The sequence below is a fragment of the Phaseolus vulgaris genome, chromosome 9 (assembly GCF_051622355.1).
Source record: "Phaseolus vulgaris cultivar YP4 chromosome 9, ASM5162235v1, whole genome shotgun sequence".
Lineage (NCBI taxonomy): Eukaryota > Viridiplantae > Streptophyta > Magnoliopsida > Fabales > Fabaceae > Phaseolus > Phaseolus vulgaris.
Genome location: NC_143506.1, coordinates 19472469 through 19492389, shown reverse-complemented (window position 1 = coordinate 19492389; position 19921 = coordinate 19472469). Strand labels below are relative to the sequence as shown.

Genomic DNA, 19921 nt, shown 5'->3' with positions numbered 1-19921 from the left:
GGACGCAGTTCCACATAATTTGTGTTATAATTTGAACATAGTTATGTCATGTATTGATTTGTTTAATCGATAGTTTTAGCATACTCCTAGATAGTAACAGTAATGTGTTAGAAATGGTGACAAATTTTGATTGGATGATACGATTAGGGTTGTTTTGTTTGAAGTTTGAATTGATGAAGTAGTGATGACGATGGTGAAAATGTCATAAAAGGTACAGTGGAAGCAGCAATTAGACTCTCATTAAATACCAGGCTACAGTATCTGCACAAAAGAGATAACCAAACCAAGTAAATGACTGATGAATGAATGCAACTCACTCACAAAAATTCACCCAATCCTTCTCCTCCATCAATGTTGTGTTCCCCTGAACCACATAACTGCACCTTCTTCAATTCAATGGACCAAATCACACTTTCATTACTACCTTTTTCTCTCCTGAAAAAACTCCTCACTCCCAACACTCAGTTAACACTTAATTAATGCACCATACACACACACCTGCACTGCACGAGGCTTCACAATTTTATTTCATCACTGAAATATTTGTGTCAGCTAAACTAAAACTGAAAGGGAAAAAAATACTACTACTATGCTAATAAGTGAGATCCCTAGGTTGGCACGTTTATGGATGTGTGTTATGCATTGATGGATGTTTCTATCCCTTCGAGGTGGCTGGCATTAGCTCACCCTCTCTGAATTCTGATGCTGAAATATCTTAATCTTGTAGCATACGAAAACAAGACCCTCTGACACACTACTTCTCTTCCCCTTCTCATCTTCTTATCTAGTTTTTGCAATGGATCTACCAAGACATCACCAACCCCACCATGCATTCTCTCTTAACATCTCATTTTTTCCATTCTATGGCAACATAAAAGGAAAGTATATACGTGCAGGTAGAAGATATACCCAGAGGCTTATACCATATGCTGCCAATGTATCAGTAGAAAAAGTAAACCATTACATTACACTAGCTTTTCATTCTAAGAAGAAGAAAGAAAAACAAGTAGATGTGACAAAGAAAAGTGATTTAAGCAAAAAGAAGACAAAGTATGGACTATAATTGCCAAATATCTACAATATACAAGGTGGGGAAGCATGAAGAGGAATTGGTATACATAAATAATTAAAATCATACACATTTTTGAATTTTTGATTCCAAAGCAAATATGGATGCAAGTTCCCCCTTTAGATCATGGATTGAAAAGGTAGTTCCCACACTTGCATTTCCAGCTCATTGGTTTGTAATTTGAAAGGTCGTCACCTCTTGATGAGTAAGAAACAACTATGGTTGTTGCTCTTGCTGATGAATAATGACTTCTATGAGTTTGAATTTGAGGTACAACTGGGACTTGAACTGCTTCACAGTGCTCACAAGTACTGCATCTTCTTTCACACTTGGGAGGCCTAGACCCTATCTGAGATTTTGCCACCATCATGGGTTCCCGCTTTTTCATGTCCTTCTGCATATGTACACTCAAGTACTCTCAAGTCAATAAATACCAACACATTGGAACATACAGAAGTAGAGAATTCAGTTATGGTTTTGTACCTGGGCAGCATGTATAAGATTGGAAGAAATTACTCTTGCTGCATGCATATATACACATTGAAATAAGCAAAGTTAGATAAAAAGAGGAAGAAGAAAGAATGAGATGAGAGAATAGAAACGGGATAACCTTTGGCCGTGAATAGAATAGCAAAGAGAATGAGGCATAGGAAGGTTTGTCTATAGTTGTGGCAGGAGACATAGACTTGAGTTAACCCCATCTTCTCATCAGGGGAAAGAGACTGCAGAAGAAAGGCTTCAGTAATTTGTTTTGAGTGTAACTAAATACTAGTAACAGCTTGATAGAAGAAAAATGATGGTGGAAAAGAACAGTGTGACAAAGAGAGAGAGTGAGAGAAAGGAGGGATATGTGGCAGTAGAGAAGGCAGTGCAGCTGAAATTCTGAAAAAGGTGTCCCAAACGTGGGTCAGATATTGAATGCCACCCCCACAATACAAAGGCAAAATCACTCACTCTCACCTCTTTTATTACCCTTATTATTTCCCCATCAATTCATAAAAACACACTGCAAAAGGTGTATTATAGATATTGGACTTTGCGAGAAGGAAAGGACCTCACCACTCGGACAGACACACACACGCTGCATCGTTCACTGAGCCTCAAAAATCCAACCTCTGTCATATGGGGACAAATTCTCGAACTGAGGGCACCATTCAGACTTGGAGTAATGGCCATGCCAACCTCACACACACCAAACTTTCCAATACCAAAATACGAGACAAAACCAAAATACACATAACCTGGGAATAGGTTTTGTTAATACTTCATTGGTTTTCTTAGTATTCTGCTGTAATGCCAACTTCTGGGCGTTAAAAACTCTTTCTATTGCCTTGTTATTTCATGCAATGTTTATTCTTATTCTTAGTATTGCTACTTTCACAACACTTTTTCATAACTAATTCTATTTCATTTTTAAGTTAAATTGTTAAATTACTTTTTATCTGACTATTTTGCAAATTTTAATCAAGTTTCTGAAATTGGGTCCTTGAATTTTGTAATCGAATCTTCCTGTCTTATTTCTTTGTGAAAAATTAAACGCAAAAATCTAATTTGTCCAATATACAGAGTGTGGGCCGGTTGGGCTTATTCATCACTGCTAATTCAACAGTTGCTTACTTTTCTAATAAAATTTAAGTAATTTGATTTTGAAATAATTTTGGCAGAAACAAGAGTTAGGCTATTGTAAACAATATTTTAAGAGTACTGTATTTGTTTTAAAGATATAATTGAAATTTGAAATAATGCAATTTTTAAACTTTATGTTGGGTATTCTCATTCCAAATGATTTCATATACATTGCAGTCAAAGAACCTTCAGGGTACAAATTATAATCCCCATTCTATTCTTCATCAATGTATCTTGCTTATTCTTTTTTTCTCTAAACCTTCTTTGTCTGTATTCTTTCAACTTCAGTGCAAAAAAATGATGAAGCCCTCTCCATCTTACCAAAAATTGCATCGCCTTGTCTGTTAGAATGTGGCAATATGGGAAACTATATCTGAAAACTGTCAACCATATGTTGAATCACGTCTGCTCCATCGGAATTCATACAGTAAGTATTCACCTGGATATGGAACAAATTCCAACCATACAGAGAGCATTGTTAATACTTAAAACAAGGAGTAATGTACCAGGCTATCATCACTATGATTTTCAAACCATAAAATATGAGACATTGAAGACCCCATCATGGTCCTGCCTGGTGTTAAGATTGGAAAAGTATTTCTGTTCCTACATTATGTGTTTCAAATAGCAGAAACTTGCCTGAATGGTGCTATGTGCCAGATATTTCTGCCTACTGCCACTGAAGCTGACATCAATTCTGTCCCAGCTCATTGCTGTCAAGCTTCTGATCATTTCCTCTACAAGGGTCGTTAATTTGTACACCATTTTAGTTATGATTCATAATATAAAGCATCATATCTTTATGTTCAATCCGATTTGGCAGAAACAAGTAAGTAATTTCAAAAGCAACATTCAGGATTGGTTCTCAAGGTTCTTAACCATTCCAGCAGATTCTTGGTTGATTTAAGTACTCAGTACAAAAATTAAGTAATGGAAAACCATGATGTATTCACGTGTCTATGGTCGCTAAGTTTTAATTTATGTAATGTTTGGATTAGTGATGACAGCCATGATCTTCAACTACTTAATAATTTTTAAAAAAAATTACATCTCAGAGTGCCACAGTTATAGTAAGTAGTGATCTTTTGACTCGTGCTAACACAAATCTTTTTTTCTTTGAAATTTCCTCCTTTTACCTAACCGCATCATGGTATGTATCATATAAAGATCTGATTCGCTTGTTAAAAAATGTTTTTCACATCTAACTGCCCCCCTTCACAAGGGAAGACAATTAGTGTCAGGATGTCACTCCACCAAATCCCATACTATAAGACGAATCATTAACTTCAAACAAAGTCAACATGTCTCCTTAAAGCAAAAGACAGCAACTTTGATTTATATTTTTCATTTTCGCTTTCATGGGTCATCACAAAAGTCCAAAAATGGTCATCTTTTGAGTTTTAATATCCAAGCTCCAGCCACCTCGGACCACAACAGACAAGAACTTGTCATGTTTATCATAGTAGGTATATATGCCAAAAATATTTAGACATCAGCAGATTATATACAATAGAAAATAAACCTCATCAGTTGAAAAACTTGAAAGTGAAATACCTTCGGAATCAAGTTTACTGGATGCACTACTCAGTTTGGATTCAGCTTCAGCAGGAACTTCCTCAGCGACACAACTAGATTTTGCTGTCTCTACATAAACAATATGCGGGTACTTTTCATGTCTTGAAAGATGCCGGCGCTGAACAAAAAAACACGTTAGACAAAGACACAGTTTACACAAATTATATTATTAGATCAATAATATTATATTGAAGAATCTTGATGATTACCTTCGGGAGTTCCTTTCTACGCCTGATAGATGATGTACTCCATCCAACAAGCTCTATTTAAAGAGTCAAGTTGTTCATGTAAATAATTTGTGGAGTTAAACATTAATTCACGTCAATTTAATAGCATTTTTTGTTAGTTTAAATTCGGAATCAGACAAAATTAAATTGATTGATTGGCATCAAAATCAAGAACTAAATTGACAGATTAAGACTTCAAATTCATCTTGGCTTATGACTAAAAGACAAGGATACGGTCATAACGAACATTTGCATAGGCAACGCGGCGTTTGAAGGAGCGTAAAGCAGACCTATAGAGAAGAGGCGTGGGATGTTATTTGTTATTGACTCAGAAAAGTAAACAAAAAAAATCAAACAAACCAAACCATAAATTCTTACAAGAATTTAATGTCTTCGGAGTCACGCACCATCTGGAGAAGAAGAGGGGGTTTCCCATTGTCACCATCTTTTAAAAATAGATGTTTTCCCGTTTTACCAAAAACCCCAGCAACACGAGACACTGCTTTCTCCAGAGAGTAAAATCCACAGAACATAGGAACCTGAATCATGCATAATTCCAAAAACTAAGTCATTATCAACTCATGTAGTGAGCCACTTACGTTTCAGAAACAAAGTATAGCAAAGGCTAAAGCTACCAAAGAATAACCTGTTTATGACCTCTAGAACCAAGGTGTGGCGTTGCAGATGTAATGAAATTTATGGGCTCTAGTCCTGCAATTTTTCCTTCATATTTTCTATCATGACATTCTTGATCTGAAACATGTCTTTCACAATGTCCATTCCCCAGAGAAAGTTCAACAGATATGTCTCTCCCATAAAGCCTGGCTATTGCATATCTTGCCACCAAGCCTCCTAAAGAGTGACCTACAAATGAAATTTTCTGAACACTTGGGTGACGTTTTATAACTGATATAACCTGAGAAAAGAGAAGAAAACAAATATGTTTTATTTTTCTGGGTTTGTTGCCAGAGACTTGAACTCAATTGAATATTGAAGGGCAAAACTAATTAACTACGTGTGGTGTAAATGATTACAAAGATCAAACAAATGAATGTCAAAGCCATAACACACCTCCTCTGCTAGTCTATCTCCCATTACATCAACCCCATCAAATGTCAACATTGAAGAATTGCGTTCACTGCCTGCATTGCACAATGGTTATGCATTCCATTAAATGGTGGAAAACCCAATTTTGCTGTGAAAGAGTGCAATAGAGAATAGAAATTTAGAATGAAGATAATTGAAACTGCTTCACTTTCTTTAGCCCATTTAAAAAACATCAGGGGATGAAGGTTGCTTCCACTTTGCAGGCAATAAGAAACAATTTTCACAAACATTTCATGATAAACTTCAGCCGACACCCATTATCTCCTATGTGGGGTTAGTTCACACTACAGTATGATTTAAATAAAACCAACCACACAACATTTTTCTCTGATTAGTTAAATTTGTAATTTTCACACCATGATTTTTTTTATCAAGTCTTTCATTTTTTTAACACTGCACTGACTCAATGCTACCACACATCAGAAAGATGATTTTGTTTAAACAGACAGAGGAGGCAATCAGAATTGTGTTTGTGCGAACTTACAATGTACAACAGCATCTTCTGGATACCTTTTCAGAAACTGCTTTGCGGCAAATTTCCAATTCTGAGCACTGCATCAAAGATTGCTACATCACTTGACTGAAAGGCTAATCAAATAGATCACACAACATAAACGCTATGGTACATACTTGAAGCAAATGATAAACAGTGTAGAGAAGATTCAAAGTTAAAAGTAACAGTAGTTAGGCAAACCTGCCAACGAGACCATTAACCATTATGATCAAGTGGGTGGGGGTGGGACGCTGACCAGACTCATCAACAACCTCAATATCAAAACCTCCCCCGGAGACATCATGTTCGATTCTGAAACAACCAAACCCGGGGAAAAAAGAACTCTTTTTACTCTTCTTCTTCTTCTTGCTCCCTCCATCGACACCCTCTTGCTTTATTTCCTCAAGCTGGGGTGCTGGTGCTGAATCCATGGAGAACACTACGTTGGGTTTGAAAAGCTTGTATCTTGGGTTGATTTGGTGGCGTGGAAAGGGAAGGTGGTGGAGTGAGATGATAGGAAGCGTTTTAGTTACAATATGCGTATTGTTCTTATGTACTCCAAAGAAATCGATGCTTGAAGCTGTCTTCTGTGACTCTGACCCTCTCAGCTTCAGCTTCAACTTCTTGACTCTGACCCTCTTATTCTTCAATCAACAATATTTCACTTTTGTTTTTCCATTATTTGATTTTGACTCGTGTAAACTTAACACATGGGTCGTTTAAGGTTTTGTTGATTCCTAGTTACCATGATTTGGAATTTAAGTTATTACCCCTAAAGTCTAAGCAGCTAGAAATTTCTTCATCTTGCTTCCCTTTTTCCTTCTTGCTTCTAGAAAGCTATAATTAATATACTCATATTTATTCAAAATGATAATAAGAAGAATAATCATTTTCATGCCTACTTACCAGCAAAAATATTTTCTGCGCCACTTCCCACTGTTTAGCGTTAAAAGTTGTGTATCAAATAACAATGCTATCCTCAAATTAGGGGAAAAAACACATCTCAGGTATTTGTTGCCGTACATATTGGTGTACATCTATATAAAGAAAAATTGAGGTATTGTTTGATTTTTTTTATTGCAGTATCGTATTATTTTATGTTAAACTATTAAAATCGATTTGCTTCTATTTATAAAAAAACTGTAAATAATTGGTAGTTAATTAAATATTAATTTAAAAATTATTTATCAATAATAGAAACTAATTTAGAAACTAAAAATTTATATAATTTTTAAAATTTTCTCTAATTTAATTAATATAGAAACTAATTATTTTTTGTCTTTAAAATTGATTTCTATTATTTCATGATTTTGTTGTACCACTATTTATTTCCCTATCTAGCACCCTTTTGTTTTTATTTCCCTGTCTAACACCATTTCAAAAGTAAAATAATAATAATAATAAATTAAAAAAAATTGAATGCATAAAAAAGATAAATATTTTTAATTTTTAAAATAGTTAGAAATATAATTAATGAATAAAGAAATAAGTTTTTATAAAATAAAAATAAAAAAGTAATAAATTAAAAATGTTTAGTTTAAATTTTTTTTAAGAATGAAGAAAATAAAAAATTAAACCCTACAACAACATAAAAGTTAAATTTATAAACAAAAATTAGTATTTATTTTTATTATTATTGATGGTGTAATCATGTTAATTTCAAGTAAAAAATACATGATATAATCACATTTTTATTAATTAGTAGTGGACACAGATAATACTGAAGTGTCTACCCTTGAATGGTACATTAAATAGTTTGTGCAAAATGAAACATAATTAATAACGAGAAGTGGACGATCCAGTAATGTTTGGACACGTTCTTTTTGTGTGTTTTGGTGTTTGACAATATGAATCACATTTTTTTGTTCGATCATGTTATTCTCTTATGTACATATCATTCCTTATTCAACTTGACTTAAGTCTCCTCTTTGAGGTTCTTTTCATTGACATAGTATTTGACGAGTGTATGCAGACCAATACTCTTCAATATTATTTGTGTGTTCACTACTAATTAATACTAATTAACTTTTTTTTATATAATTATGTCCTGTATTTTTTACTTGAAATTAACATGATTACATCATCAATAATAATAAAAATAAATATTAATTTATGTTTATAAATTCAACATTTATGTTGTTGTAGGGTTTAATTTTTATTTTCTTCGCTATTAAAAAAAATTAAACTAAACATTTTTAATTTATTACTTTTTTTATTTTGTAAAAACTCATTTCTTTATTCATTAATAACTATTTTTAAATTATAAATATTTATTTTTTTAATGCATTCAAAATTATTTTTTTTTTTTTTACTTTTGAAATGATGTTAGATAGGGAAATAGAAACAAAATGGTGTTAGATAGGGAAATAAAAACAAAAAGGTGCTAGATAGAAAAATAAAAACAAAAGGGTGTTAGATAGGGAAATAAAAACAAAAGGGTGCATAGGAAAATAAAAATGTAAATAGTGTTATATGAAAAATTGAGTAGTTAATTAAATATTAATTTAGAAACTATTTATCAATAATAGAAACTAATTTAGAAAACAATAATTTTTTAGTCTTTAAAATATTTTTAATTTAATTAATATAGAAATTAATTATTTCTATTACTTCATATTTTGTTGTAGTGTGAGAATAATGTTGTGAAATAAATGGTAATTATATTCGCTGGTAAAATGGTATTTCGTCAAACCTCCAGTGCAATGACGATACGCAGCATTTTTTTTCTCTTGCATATGCTTGTAATTGAGCATTTAAAATTAATAAAATGGTTAGAATAAATTAATTTTAAAGAAGTAATTATAAAATTTGTAAAAGAGTGTAACTCAATTGAGTTTTGTTGGCTTAAGTTTTTTTATTCTTATAACTGTGTTGGCTTAAAAAAAATTATTCTTATTATGTAATTTTAGTTTATTAATTAATTTGTAAAGTCTTATTTACAAGTAAAATTAAATATTTTTCTTTTATTTCAACATTTTTAATGTATTGATTAGTTTCTAAGTACTAAAACAAAGCCTGAGTCAAACATAACAACTCTATAACATTTTCCAAATATTAGTAATATTGGTACCAATATTTACAATAAAAAAAAGTAGTTTATTTACACGTATTTTTCTTTCACCATCCTATTAAATCTTGATAATAAATAATAATAATAATAATAGTAGTAATAATAAGCTAAAAGTATATTGAATGAAAAATGTAATAAGTGTAGGAAGAAATGTTTAAATAGAAAATAATTAGTTATGTTTAAAGACATAATTGATTATGCTTTTATATATAATCAATTATTTCTCATTTAGGCACTTATAAATAAAATTTATCAATGTCAATTATAAATATAATTAAAGTAAAATCTCTCTTTCTCTTCCTAAATTAGCTCACTAGGGAGGAGTTGGGAATATAAGTTTCTCTCCTCTCTTTGGTTATTGCAATACAAACAAACTTAATTAATTATATGTATATTTCTTTCTCTCTTTATAAATGTTAAATCTACTTAAACAAATACAACTTAAAGTTCTTTACTCTTTGCTTAACGAAGTCTTAAATGACTTTTATATATATATATATATATATATATATATATATATATATATATATATATATATGAAGAATAAGGAAACAGTAAGTGTAACCGAAAAAGAAAAAATATTCTAAGACTGAAGAGTGTCTCACACTTTGGAATTATTAAAAAAAAAATTTAAAAGACAAAAATTAAGAGGTTACTTTTATCCCTTCTTAATTTAGAGTGAAATTGTGTTTTTCTTCACATTGGTTAAAACACATAATTTTCATTATTATTTATGTATTTGATTAGAATTATTTTACTAAGTATAATTTTACCTAGTTATTATTGAGATGAGTAATTTTTTTAAAGTATGTAATGGACAAATCGTGTCAAAATGACACAATTTTAATATAAAGAAGTTGTGTTATTCTAACACGACTTTATTTAAAATTATAGTAAAGTAGTGTGATTTATGCATGACTTCAGTGTTAATGAATAAGTCGAGTTGACCAATCACGAATTTACCTAATCTAATCATTTTGTAATTTTTAGTGAAGTCGTGTTAGAGTTTAACAAGTTAAGTTGGTGGTCGTGAAAGTTGAAGTCATGCCTGATTGACACGACTTCAGTTATTTGTATATTGTATAGTTCATGATTTTCGTGAAAATGAAGAGTGTGATAAATTAATATCGCATGAACATGTTACGCTGACATCATCTATATGTTTTTATCAACAAAGAATAAATAAAATAAAATGAGGCACTTCAGGGATGTCTCAATCCTTATACAAATAATCCCAACACAAGTTTCTTATCCCTCAACCAATTGGGGATCCCACAGACATTACAACACATCAACCATATTAACGTACCATAACAAGATATAAGAGCACATCAATATACAATTACACCAACCCTCCAAAGGAACACATTCTCAAGACACGACACAAAAGTCCAACAACTAAGCTCAATATTTGCCAGTAAACAAAAGTAAAGTGATGACTTTTTATGGCAAGTATACCACGTTGCCAGAAGTAATAATGTGTCTCTAAGTGTGCCACAAGGAACAATTGAGTAATTAATAAGTGTCTAATTTCAGTAATATTTCATATTAAAATATAGGCACTTATGAGGATTTATTGTTAATTTACATATAAAATAATCCCTAATTTATGAATTTATACATTTTTACATTTTTATGAGCTTTATTTGAATAAGACCATTTTATTCCCAAATCTGGTGTTAATTGCAGATTTCTAAGAAAGATTGGAGATTTGGATTAAAGATGAATGATTTAAGCTAAAAAGATAAAGATGGAAGGTCCCAGAATGGAAAAAGATGCAAAGAAAGATTGGGTTTTTTTTTATGTTTTATCATTTAGCCCATTAGCGCGACACAGGAAGCAACCTAACCCTAGAAAACTATGATAAATAGAGGGTTAGAGGCTCAATTCTAGGGTGCCAGATTGAGAGGAAAACACCATAAAGTAAATTGTAACCCAATTGGGAGAATGGAAGGTGCTAGAAGTATGCGTGACTAATTCTACCCTTTGGGATTGGGAGTAATCTGCTCAAACTCTTATGTATTGAGGTCATATCTTATATATTAATATTCAGTTCTTGATTGATTATTGGTATTGTTGTTTTACTTTTAATTTTTTGTGACAAATTAAGAATCTTAAATATGACCGGGAGGTATTTTTAGGGTTTGGACTTAAACAACAATACTTAACATATTTGAGTGCTAGGAATAGACTTGAAATGTTAATTGCTATTAAACGTCTGAGCTTCGTTCTAAGTTGTTCTTATAATTATGCGAGGGATCGATAGTTAGGGGACATTCTTAAGGATTTTATATGCGAGGAATTGATATAAATGATTTTTATACGGGCATCAATTTCAATCAAAGAACTTAATATTGACATGCTAATCAAAATACATGAGAGTGAGAGAGATGAAACTTAATCCCTATTTTTCCAATTGAAACAACTAATTCTTTGTCTGTTTTCTTATTGATCATCGCCAACACAACCACTTTCAATACACTTTTAATTGTTTTGTTCTATATTTAGCGATTATTGTACTTGGATAATTCATTGTTCCTTGTGGGATCGATATCCGTCCTTAGGGACAATTATTACTTATGACAAAGCGGTGCACTTGCTATAAAAAGTCATCAATAATCAAGTAAAATATTCACTAAATATAAAATTATTAAGAATGCTTCCTAAATATCGATTCCTCGCTTATTTATAAAAACAACTTAGAATCAAGCTCAGATGTTGATAGCATTTAATATTTCAAGTCTATTTCTAGCACTCAAATATGTTAAGTATTATTGTTTAAGTCAGAACCATAAAAATACTTTACAGTCAGATTTAAGATTCTAGATCAAGAATTAGAAACAAAACAACAATATCAATAATCAATCCATAACAAGATATTATATCATATTTAAATATCACCTCAATACATAAGAGATTGAACAAATTACTTCCAACTTCACAGGGTACAATTAGCCACACATCTTATAACACCTTTTATTCTCCTAATTGGGTTACAAGTCACTCAATGGTGTTTTCCTCTCAATCTTGCACACTAGGGTTGAGTCTCAAGCCCCATATTTAACCTAATTTGCTAGAGTTAGGTAACTTCATGTGTCGCACTAATGGGCTTGTTGATTAAAACATAAAATGGCTCAATGTATCTGACGCATTCTCGCTCAAGCGAGAAAGGCGTCAACTTTTGCGAGATTCCCTATTGCTGAATTGGGCTTTTTGGGATTTTTATGCGTTCTAGGACCTTCCAGCTTTCTCTTTTTTTATCTTTTATCATTTCTCTTTAACTCAATCATCTCCATTCTTCCCTAGAAATATGAAATTAACACACACAAAAATTGGGAATAAAATGTTATTCTTCAAATAAAGATCATAAAATATATAAAAAGGTATAAATTCATAAATTAGGGATTATTTTATATGTAAAATAACAGCTAATACTCATAAGTGTCTATATTTTAATATGAAATATTACTGAAATTAGACACTTATCACTCTCCCCAACTTAGAATCTTGTTTGTCCTCAAACAAAGTAAATGAATATTTTTAAATTTAAATATCAAAACAGCTTAAGTGACTAAACAACAAATTAAATTAGAAACTCATGATGCTTCCAAATTCAAATATAGAAAAATCTAGATACAATCAACTTTTATGATCAAATCAAAACAAATAAATGACAATTCATTAAGGAATTTCTTCTCATATGCTCACAAGTAAGTGTTCCTCTCTATTTTCACTTAATCATAACTAATCATAGTTACTTTTCATTTCATCTTCCTATCACAAACATATTAGAAACATGAATCTTGAGGTATTATCCAGGGTTGTAATGAGGTTAGACTTCAAAAAAGTATTGGGTTTTCAAATAACAAAATGCACATCTTAAAGAATAAGAACATACCTACAATCCAATTATAGAGAACATATATGTTATCTAATCAGCATTCTCTTTTGAGTTCACACTTTTCCTCATTTTTCTTTTCTACCTTTTCATGATTTTCAACATGAATTTTGCTTTTTCTCTTTCTTTTTTTTTCATTAATAGGAACAGATTCTTCCTATTTTCAACTTTTTGAGCTTTCAACAATCAAAACCAATCATTCCTTTTTCTATATGTATCACATCTATGTTCTTCTTCCTTAAACATGCAAAAGGGTAGGAAAATATATCATCAAAGGTTAGGGTGCAATAAACAAAAATTCTTGGCCCAAAGGGGATATAAAAAAATGGAATTCTAATAAGATAAAGGTTGATTATTTGGCATCAGGTTCCTAATTGACACAAATGCCTCAATCATCTTCACGCTCTTTTATTATGTAACAAAGAATAAAAATTAAACAACCACAACTGTCAATTCGAAAAACTCTCAAAACTGTTTAAAGTTCACACACTTACTTTGTTTAATTGGTTTTATTCCTTTTTGTTTTGTCATTCTTTATTCTAATCAATCATCTTGTTAAATTTTCATGTATCACAATTTCAACTATATTTGAATAGGGATTCAATCAAATTTCCTTTTCTAACTTGTGTCTAATTCATCTCACTATTTAATATTTAAACACAAATTCCTTTTTTTTCACAAATTAATATTCCAATTCTTTTTTTTATTTGAGGAAAATAAACTAGAAAACAAATTAAGTTAAAAATTAACAATAATTCAAGAAAACAATAAACATAAAAATATTCCAAAATCTGATACAAATAGACAACTAATCAAACAAATGCTAACAAAATAAATAAGAAAAATAAAATAAAAGAAAAAACTGAAAAGAAAGAACCATATTAGTCGTCCCTTAAAAAGTCATCCAAGTTTGTGTTAAATTCATCATCTACACCAGCCGTAGATGATCCCGCTTCGTTCGATGGATTTGCCCCCCAAAATAATAGTACTTGTCCCCAGGCCAAGCAACATAAGCAACACATTAATTTGGATGCATGTAGGGATTATGTTGCCCTTGAGGGAAGTTTTGATATATGTATTGTTGAAGCCTCATTATCCCTCTATGATTGACACTTTCCTGCATTTGTATATGTTTCCATGTAGCTCTTTGTTCCAATTGCATTTGTTGCAACTGTTCCATTAACTTGTCTTCCCTAAATGATATAGATGATTATGGTTGGTGAATAGGTGACTGATAGATAGAGACCTCACTAGCTTTTGGTGCATGTTCTTCTGCAACAGTACAATTGTTAATAATAAATTTCAAATCAATTGGAGGTCTAATCTTCATAGGTGAATTAACCTCCACACCATATTTTGCACAAAGGGCAGTAATAAAAGTAGGGAACCCCAAAGTACCCTTTGCCTTTTGATTATTTTGGCCAATTTCAAATATAGCAAATTTATAAATTTCATGACAAATGATTTTGGCTGCATCAACAGAATAATCATATTTTAAAAGGCAATAAAGAAGATGACACCTAGAATATTCAAGTCAGACACATGGCCATTAGGTACCATATTGGCTAGCATGAAGACCATCCAAACTTGAGATAACGTCTTCATATCCTCCATGGTTTACCAGCTGCAGTTAGTTAATAAGTGTGATAGACATATTTCCCTAGCCACTATGTCATCATTAAAGTCAGAAATTTGTGACTTCAACCTGTGGTATGTGCAATCCTCATCTCCTTTTAAGTGCAAAGGGTCACCCAAAAAAGCACTGATGGAGTCCTTGTCAAATGGTACCCATCGCCCTTGTACTTTTGATTGCAACTGTTGAACTCCATTTTCTCCTGCCCAAGCATTTGCATAAAATTCATGGACTACATCAAGATCATACATCTGAAGAAGCTCGGCTAGCCTAATCCAATTCCTTCTTTGCAAGCCCTCTAAAAGTGGGTCATAATTTTCGGGCAACAAATGTACTATTCTCTCTGGAATAAAAGCCCAATTCTTTATTTCTTCATACCTCTTATGCTTTTCTTTACTTTCAAATATGCTTCGTGCTGGAGGCTCTGGAGACTCCATCCTCACTCTTTTCCTTTGGCCATTTGAGCTACACTACTCTTGGTCTGACCCATAACTGCAAATTTTAAATGAGACACAACCTATTTCTCATACATTATCATTAATCCAGATCTCAATTCAAATTTAACCAATCTCATGTAATTTCCCTAGAAGCATGTTTACAAAACCCTTTTTATGCATTGTCAACTAACAATCCATATGCAAAAACAACAATCTCATGTAATTTTCACAAAGAATTTTGACAAACACCCTCCGTGCATGCTTAATTTTTGGTGCAAAAGGGTAAGAGTTCTAAAACTAACCATCCAAAATGTGAGAATCAACAATCAATCATGCCAGCAGATTCTATAGAACAAAGAACTTAACTTCATTTATCATAATCTTCTCAAAACTCAAAGACTCAAAATCCCCCAAATTTTAACCCAAAAACATAAATCCATGGCTTAACAAAGAAATTAGGGCAAAATATAGAGGTACAAGACTTACTTGGCACATAGTGATCCAAGATTGTGAGTTTGAAAGAGGAACAATGAAAGATTAGGGAAGAAATAAGCTATCACAGAGAAAAAATGACAGCTTCTCACCGAAGTTCTTGAACAAAATGGCTCCATTGGACCCAATTTCATGGAACATTCTTGACCAAAAAATATCATGGAACTTTGTTGACTACAATTGGTCAAGATGAAATTCGAAACATATTTTCTCTTTCTTTTGCCATTGTTGAAGGTGAAACAAATGAAGCTATAATATGGTTCTTCCAATTATTGTGAGCTTATGTCATGCCTTGACCAAATGTATTCTTGATAATTGATAAAGGACAACCATATTTAGCATTAGAATCTGTAGAAGTTGGTCGAAAAGGAGATGAGTTGGCCTTAGTGTATTGCATACAACATATTACATCAAACTTTAACAAAATGTTCAAAAGCTAACTTGAAGAGACAACTAATAAACATTGGTATGTATATTCCTTAACTTGCATTATGCAATATTAAAAAAATGAGTAAATGTTTAAGTTATTCATTACATCACCCCAACATATGAGATGAAACAACCCACTCTTTCAAGAAAAGTTATCGACAATGAGATTAGAATTCTGGTAAGCAATCTCTTTGATATATCAAATATCATTGGAAAAGTAGACTCAGATATATGACGATGACAGGAGATACGAGCATATGACAACAAATCTAGCCAAATACATGAACTTTGTTTTGAAGGGAGCATGATCCTTATTAATTTGTACTCTTGTAAGCATGTCATTGATGTTTGTTCTTATTGTCATTCACAACTAATGATATTTGTTGTTCCAGTCTTCAACCTCCACAACATTTTCAGGACTTATAAGGTCCAATTTCATCAAGCTCAAATGAAGATTATTTGTTTTTTTACATGAGACCAAATTTGACACTTGACCCACACATGCAACAAAATGAATCACGAAGATAAACTATTAATCATATCAATAATGAAATGGATGAGCCAATTTCAAATAAGTCAGAAAAATATTCTTATTGTTGGAATGAAGGTCACAATAGGAGGGATTGTCTATATAGAAAATAACATGTCTAAAAGTGTAACATTTTTCTCCTTGCTAAATTCATTTTTTTTTACATAACTTAACATGCTTAATTATTTTATTTAGTCATTTGTTTACACATGAAATATAATATATTAACTATTCCTCCTCATTTAACAGACATACAATAATTATATTAAATTCGTTTAATTATTAATTAAAAAATAACAAACTTACCAATTATTCATAATTTTCAAAAATTTACACTTCTACAAATTATTAAATACATAAAAAGTAAAACAACATTATAAAAAATTCCGTTATAAACAAATAAAACACATCATGAACCAGGTGAACACCTCAACTAAATGTTCAAGGTAAAGTTGTGTCAAATGTGCACGACTTCAGTGTAATATATAAATAACTAAAGTCATATGAACCTTTCACGGCTTTAGTGCAATATACAATTAACTAAATGTGACAATCATGCACAACTTCAACTTTCATTGTCACCAACCAAACTCGTTAAACCCTAACACGACTTATCTAAAAGTTAAAAAAAGAATATTAGACTAAGCAAAGTCGTGGCTGGTAAAAAAAAAGAATCGTGGTTGGTCCACACGACTTCTTCATCAACATTGAAGTCGTGCATGAATCACCAACTTCACTATAATTTTAAAAAAATCGTGACAAGATAACACGACTTCTTTACACTAAAGTCATGGCACATTGACACGACTTGCTATTAAAAAAATGTTTATTTATGTAATAATTAGGTAAAATTACACTAATTGGATAAAAATTATTTTGTTATGTGTTTTTCTTTGTGTTGTATGTTATTGATGCATTTGTTGAATTTATTGATTTTCTTCTATTAACATATTTTTTATCAGTGTATTTTTTCTTGCATCTTCTCCCTATATAATTAAGATAGAGGGAATGATATGATCCATTGTTACGATTAATTACTATGGTTGTTGGTCTCGTGTATTTAATATCTTATTATGTCTAAGCTTTGGCGAAGTGATTTAAGGATTATTGGCTAGGTTGATAATTAGGAATGAATGAGTTGTAAGATTATTAATGAGAAAGTTAAGTGCTTGAGACAAACTAGACGCAAGTAAGTACTAAAAGTTGAAGACACTTTATAACGTTGAACCTAAGTGCAGGGACCAAGATAGTTCATAGATTTTGAATTATGATAACCAAGAGAGTGCATACATAATATGAATTATGATACACTTAAAACTTTATTTATAAACTATACACATATAAAAAGAATACGATGATTGAACATTTTTTAGTTTTATTTTGCTTCTATAATTTTTTATTTAGGTATATTTTTAATTCTATTAAAATTAACGAGGTTTTTTATTTTATTTTGATTCTTATTAAAAAAAATTATCTTTGTAAAATTTGAAATAATTATTTAATTTTTTTATAAAATATTTCAGTCCTATAAAATATTTTGCGTTGATTTTTTTCTACAAAATTTAAAATCACTCAAAAACACTACTTTTTAATTTCAAATAAACTATAAAATAAATAATTATTTTTAATTATAAAAACACATAAACTAAAAGTATTTAAGTCATCTTAATAATATTATCCAGAATGGTTCATATTTTCACTCCAGATATATTCACTTATGTTATTTAACTTATCTATAAGATTAACGAAGAGAGTTCCTATATTTATTATACACAAATTGTTGCTGTTTTAAAATCCAAAAAATACCTCTAATTATTATAATGCAAGTTTTGCATATTTATATACAAACTTAGAGTTTTCCAAAACATTCTTAATGCATGATTAGTAATTATAGAAATACAAACATTTACAATTCATAACTCGAAACAAACTCTAAAGCCTTACAAACTCTCCTCCACCTGTATGATCCTCTGCTTGTGTACATAGTACGATCATCGCAATTCAAACACAACAAGAAAAATAAGGGTAAGCTAGTAAAAATAAAATTTTATAATATACACAATTAAATCAAAAGAGAAAACCGAATTATATGGATTAATTTCTTAATTATCCAATCTTCTTCAAATTTCAACATAAAAAAATCACATAAATCTCACATGAATCTACACATCCAGGATATTGAACAAACAACAACTGACGTATTCCGGAAAACTTGTATTAAGTAAGTCCTACTAGAAAATAACACTTGATCCAAAGATTACTAACGAATCCAACAAAAAGAATCTGGGTAAGTTCAATACAACCCAAGTTGTGCATCTCATATGTCACGGTGTGCATGAACTCCCCCATAACTTAGTCTATGTGACTTAGATCATTAGTGAAGCTCGAAGATGTTTATTACCACATAGTTATCAATACTTAATACACAACAAACATTTGTCCATACATTATCCCAAATGTATGAATTCAATTTCATACCATTTTCATCATACAATATCATTCAAAATGCAATCCACAATATTCAAAATTCTATTTAACATAAAAACAACAACACTTTAATACTAAACCATCAAAATCTAATATTTCTAAAAGTTTAAATAATATTTAAACAAACAACACAATATATAAACACACAACATCCTTGTAAGAGAAATTGAATATTGGAATCATGTCCCCTCCACATTCAGATCTTTTAGCCTAGGGTGCCATTAAAAATTAAAATTAGCTTCACTTACCCGAAATTCTACCTCAAACAGGGCACCACTCCAAAATTTAGGAACCTAGAGCAAGTTATCCAAAAATTACCAAATTTTAGTATGAGCTTTATTAAATTGAGAGAAACACTTTTCTCAACTAGTCCCACTAAGATTGATGACTACATCATAGAGAAAAAATAAAAAATAAGGGATCTTTAAAGTAAAAATGAATACTTTGTTTGAAAATCTGATGGAGTAAAAATGTATCCGGACTCTTCAGTTACATCATGACGTGATCAGATTTTTGAATAAATGAGATATGGAAGATAAATGAAAAGAGAAAGGAAGAGAGAAAGGTAGGATTTGTGTTTTTTTTTTCTTTCACTTTTTACGGTTTCTTCCAGTTTTATCCTTGAATACTTATTTTTTTTTAAAAATAAATAACTACTTATATTAAAAAAACTACCAACACATTAATAAACAGGATTTGTCTAGTTGGTGTACACAAATTATTACGGTTTTATCTTTGACTAACCGTTTCTTAAACTAAAATAATTACTTATATGAAAAAAAATTACTAAGAAAAAATTGTGTAAAAAATTATTTATATTTATTTAAATTTCTATAGCATTTAATAAAG

General features: G+C 30.8%; 2 protein-coding genes across 3 annotated transcripts; both read right to left on the bottom strand.

Annotated features, from left to right (window-relative positions):
- Window positions 1–1011: 1011 nt before the first annotated feature.
- On the bottom strand, window positions 1012–1903 carry LOC137821828 (EPIDERMAL PATTERNING FACTOR-like protein 2). Its single transcript, XM_090295399.1, has 3 exons — window positions 1680–1903; window positions 1553–1590; window positions 1012–1463 (listed from the first exon to the last, which is right to left on the bottom strand). The coding sequence occupies exons 1-3, from the start codon at window positions 1768–1770 to the stop codon at window positions 1194–1196; spliced, it is 399 nt and encodes a 132-aa protein (XP_090151525.1). The 5' UTR covers window positions 1771–1903; the 3' UTR covers window positions 1012–1193.
- Window positions 1904–2817: 914 nt separating this feature from the next.
- LOC137821827 (alpha/beta-Hydrolases superfamily protein) lies at window positions 2818–6926 on the bottom strand. 2 transcript variants are annotated; one of them, XR_016515618.1, is made up of 10 exons: window positions 6299–6790; window positions 6089–6156; window positions 5569–5639; window positions 5155–5413; window positions 4876–5036; window positions 4732–4787; window positions 4480–4532; window positions 4250–4388; window positions 3335–3432; window positions 2818–3134 (listed from the first exon to the last, which is right to left on the bottom strand). XR_016515618.1 is itself a non-coding variant. In XM_068626592.1 (10 exons), the coding sequence occupies exons 1-10, from the start codon at window positions 6526–6528 to the stop codon at window positions 3063–3065; spliced, it is 1218 nt and encodes a 405-aa protein (XP_068482693.1). In that variant the 5' UTR covers window positions 6529–6926; the 3' UTR covers window positions 2818–3062. The 2 variants fall into 2 exon arrangements, 1 of the variants encoding a protein (XP_068482693.1); XM_068626592.1 differs by having other exon boundaries at window positions 5144–5413; window positions 6299–6926.
- Between the last annotated feature and the right edge of the window lie 12995 nt (window positions 6927–19921).

Excerpts from the sequence above, each read along its gene's own strand:
- LOC137821828 (XM_090295399.1), bottom strand. The coding sequence starts at position 1,770 with ATGGGGTTAACTCAAGTCTATGTCTCCTGCCACAACTATAGACAAACC. Across the intron at positions 1,591-1,679 it reads TATTCTATTCACGGCCAAAG|CAAGAGTAATTTCTTCCAAT; the intron begins GTTATCCCGTTT and ends ATATGCATGCAG. Across the intron at positions 1,464-1,552 it reads ATCTTATACATGCTGCCCAG|AAGGACATGAAAAAGCGGGA; the intron begins GTACAAAACCAT and ends GTACATATGCAG.
- LOC137821827 (XM_068626592.1), bottom strand. The coding sequence starts at position 6,528 with ATGGATTCAGCACCAGCACCCCAGCTTGAGGAAATAAAGCAAGAGGGT. Across the intron at positions 4,788-4,875 it reads TCCGAAGACATTAAATTCTT|GTCTGCTTTACGCTCCTTCA; the intron begins GTAAGAATTTAT and ends TCTTCTCTATAG. Across the intron at positions 3,433-4,249 it reads CAGTAAACTTGATTCCGAAG|AGGAAATGATCAGAAGCTTG; the intron begins GTATTTCACTTT and ends CGACCCTTGTAG.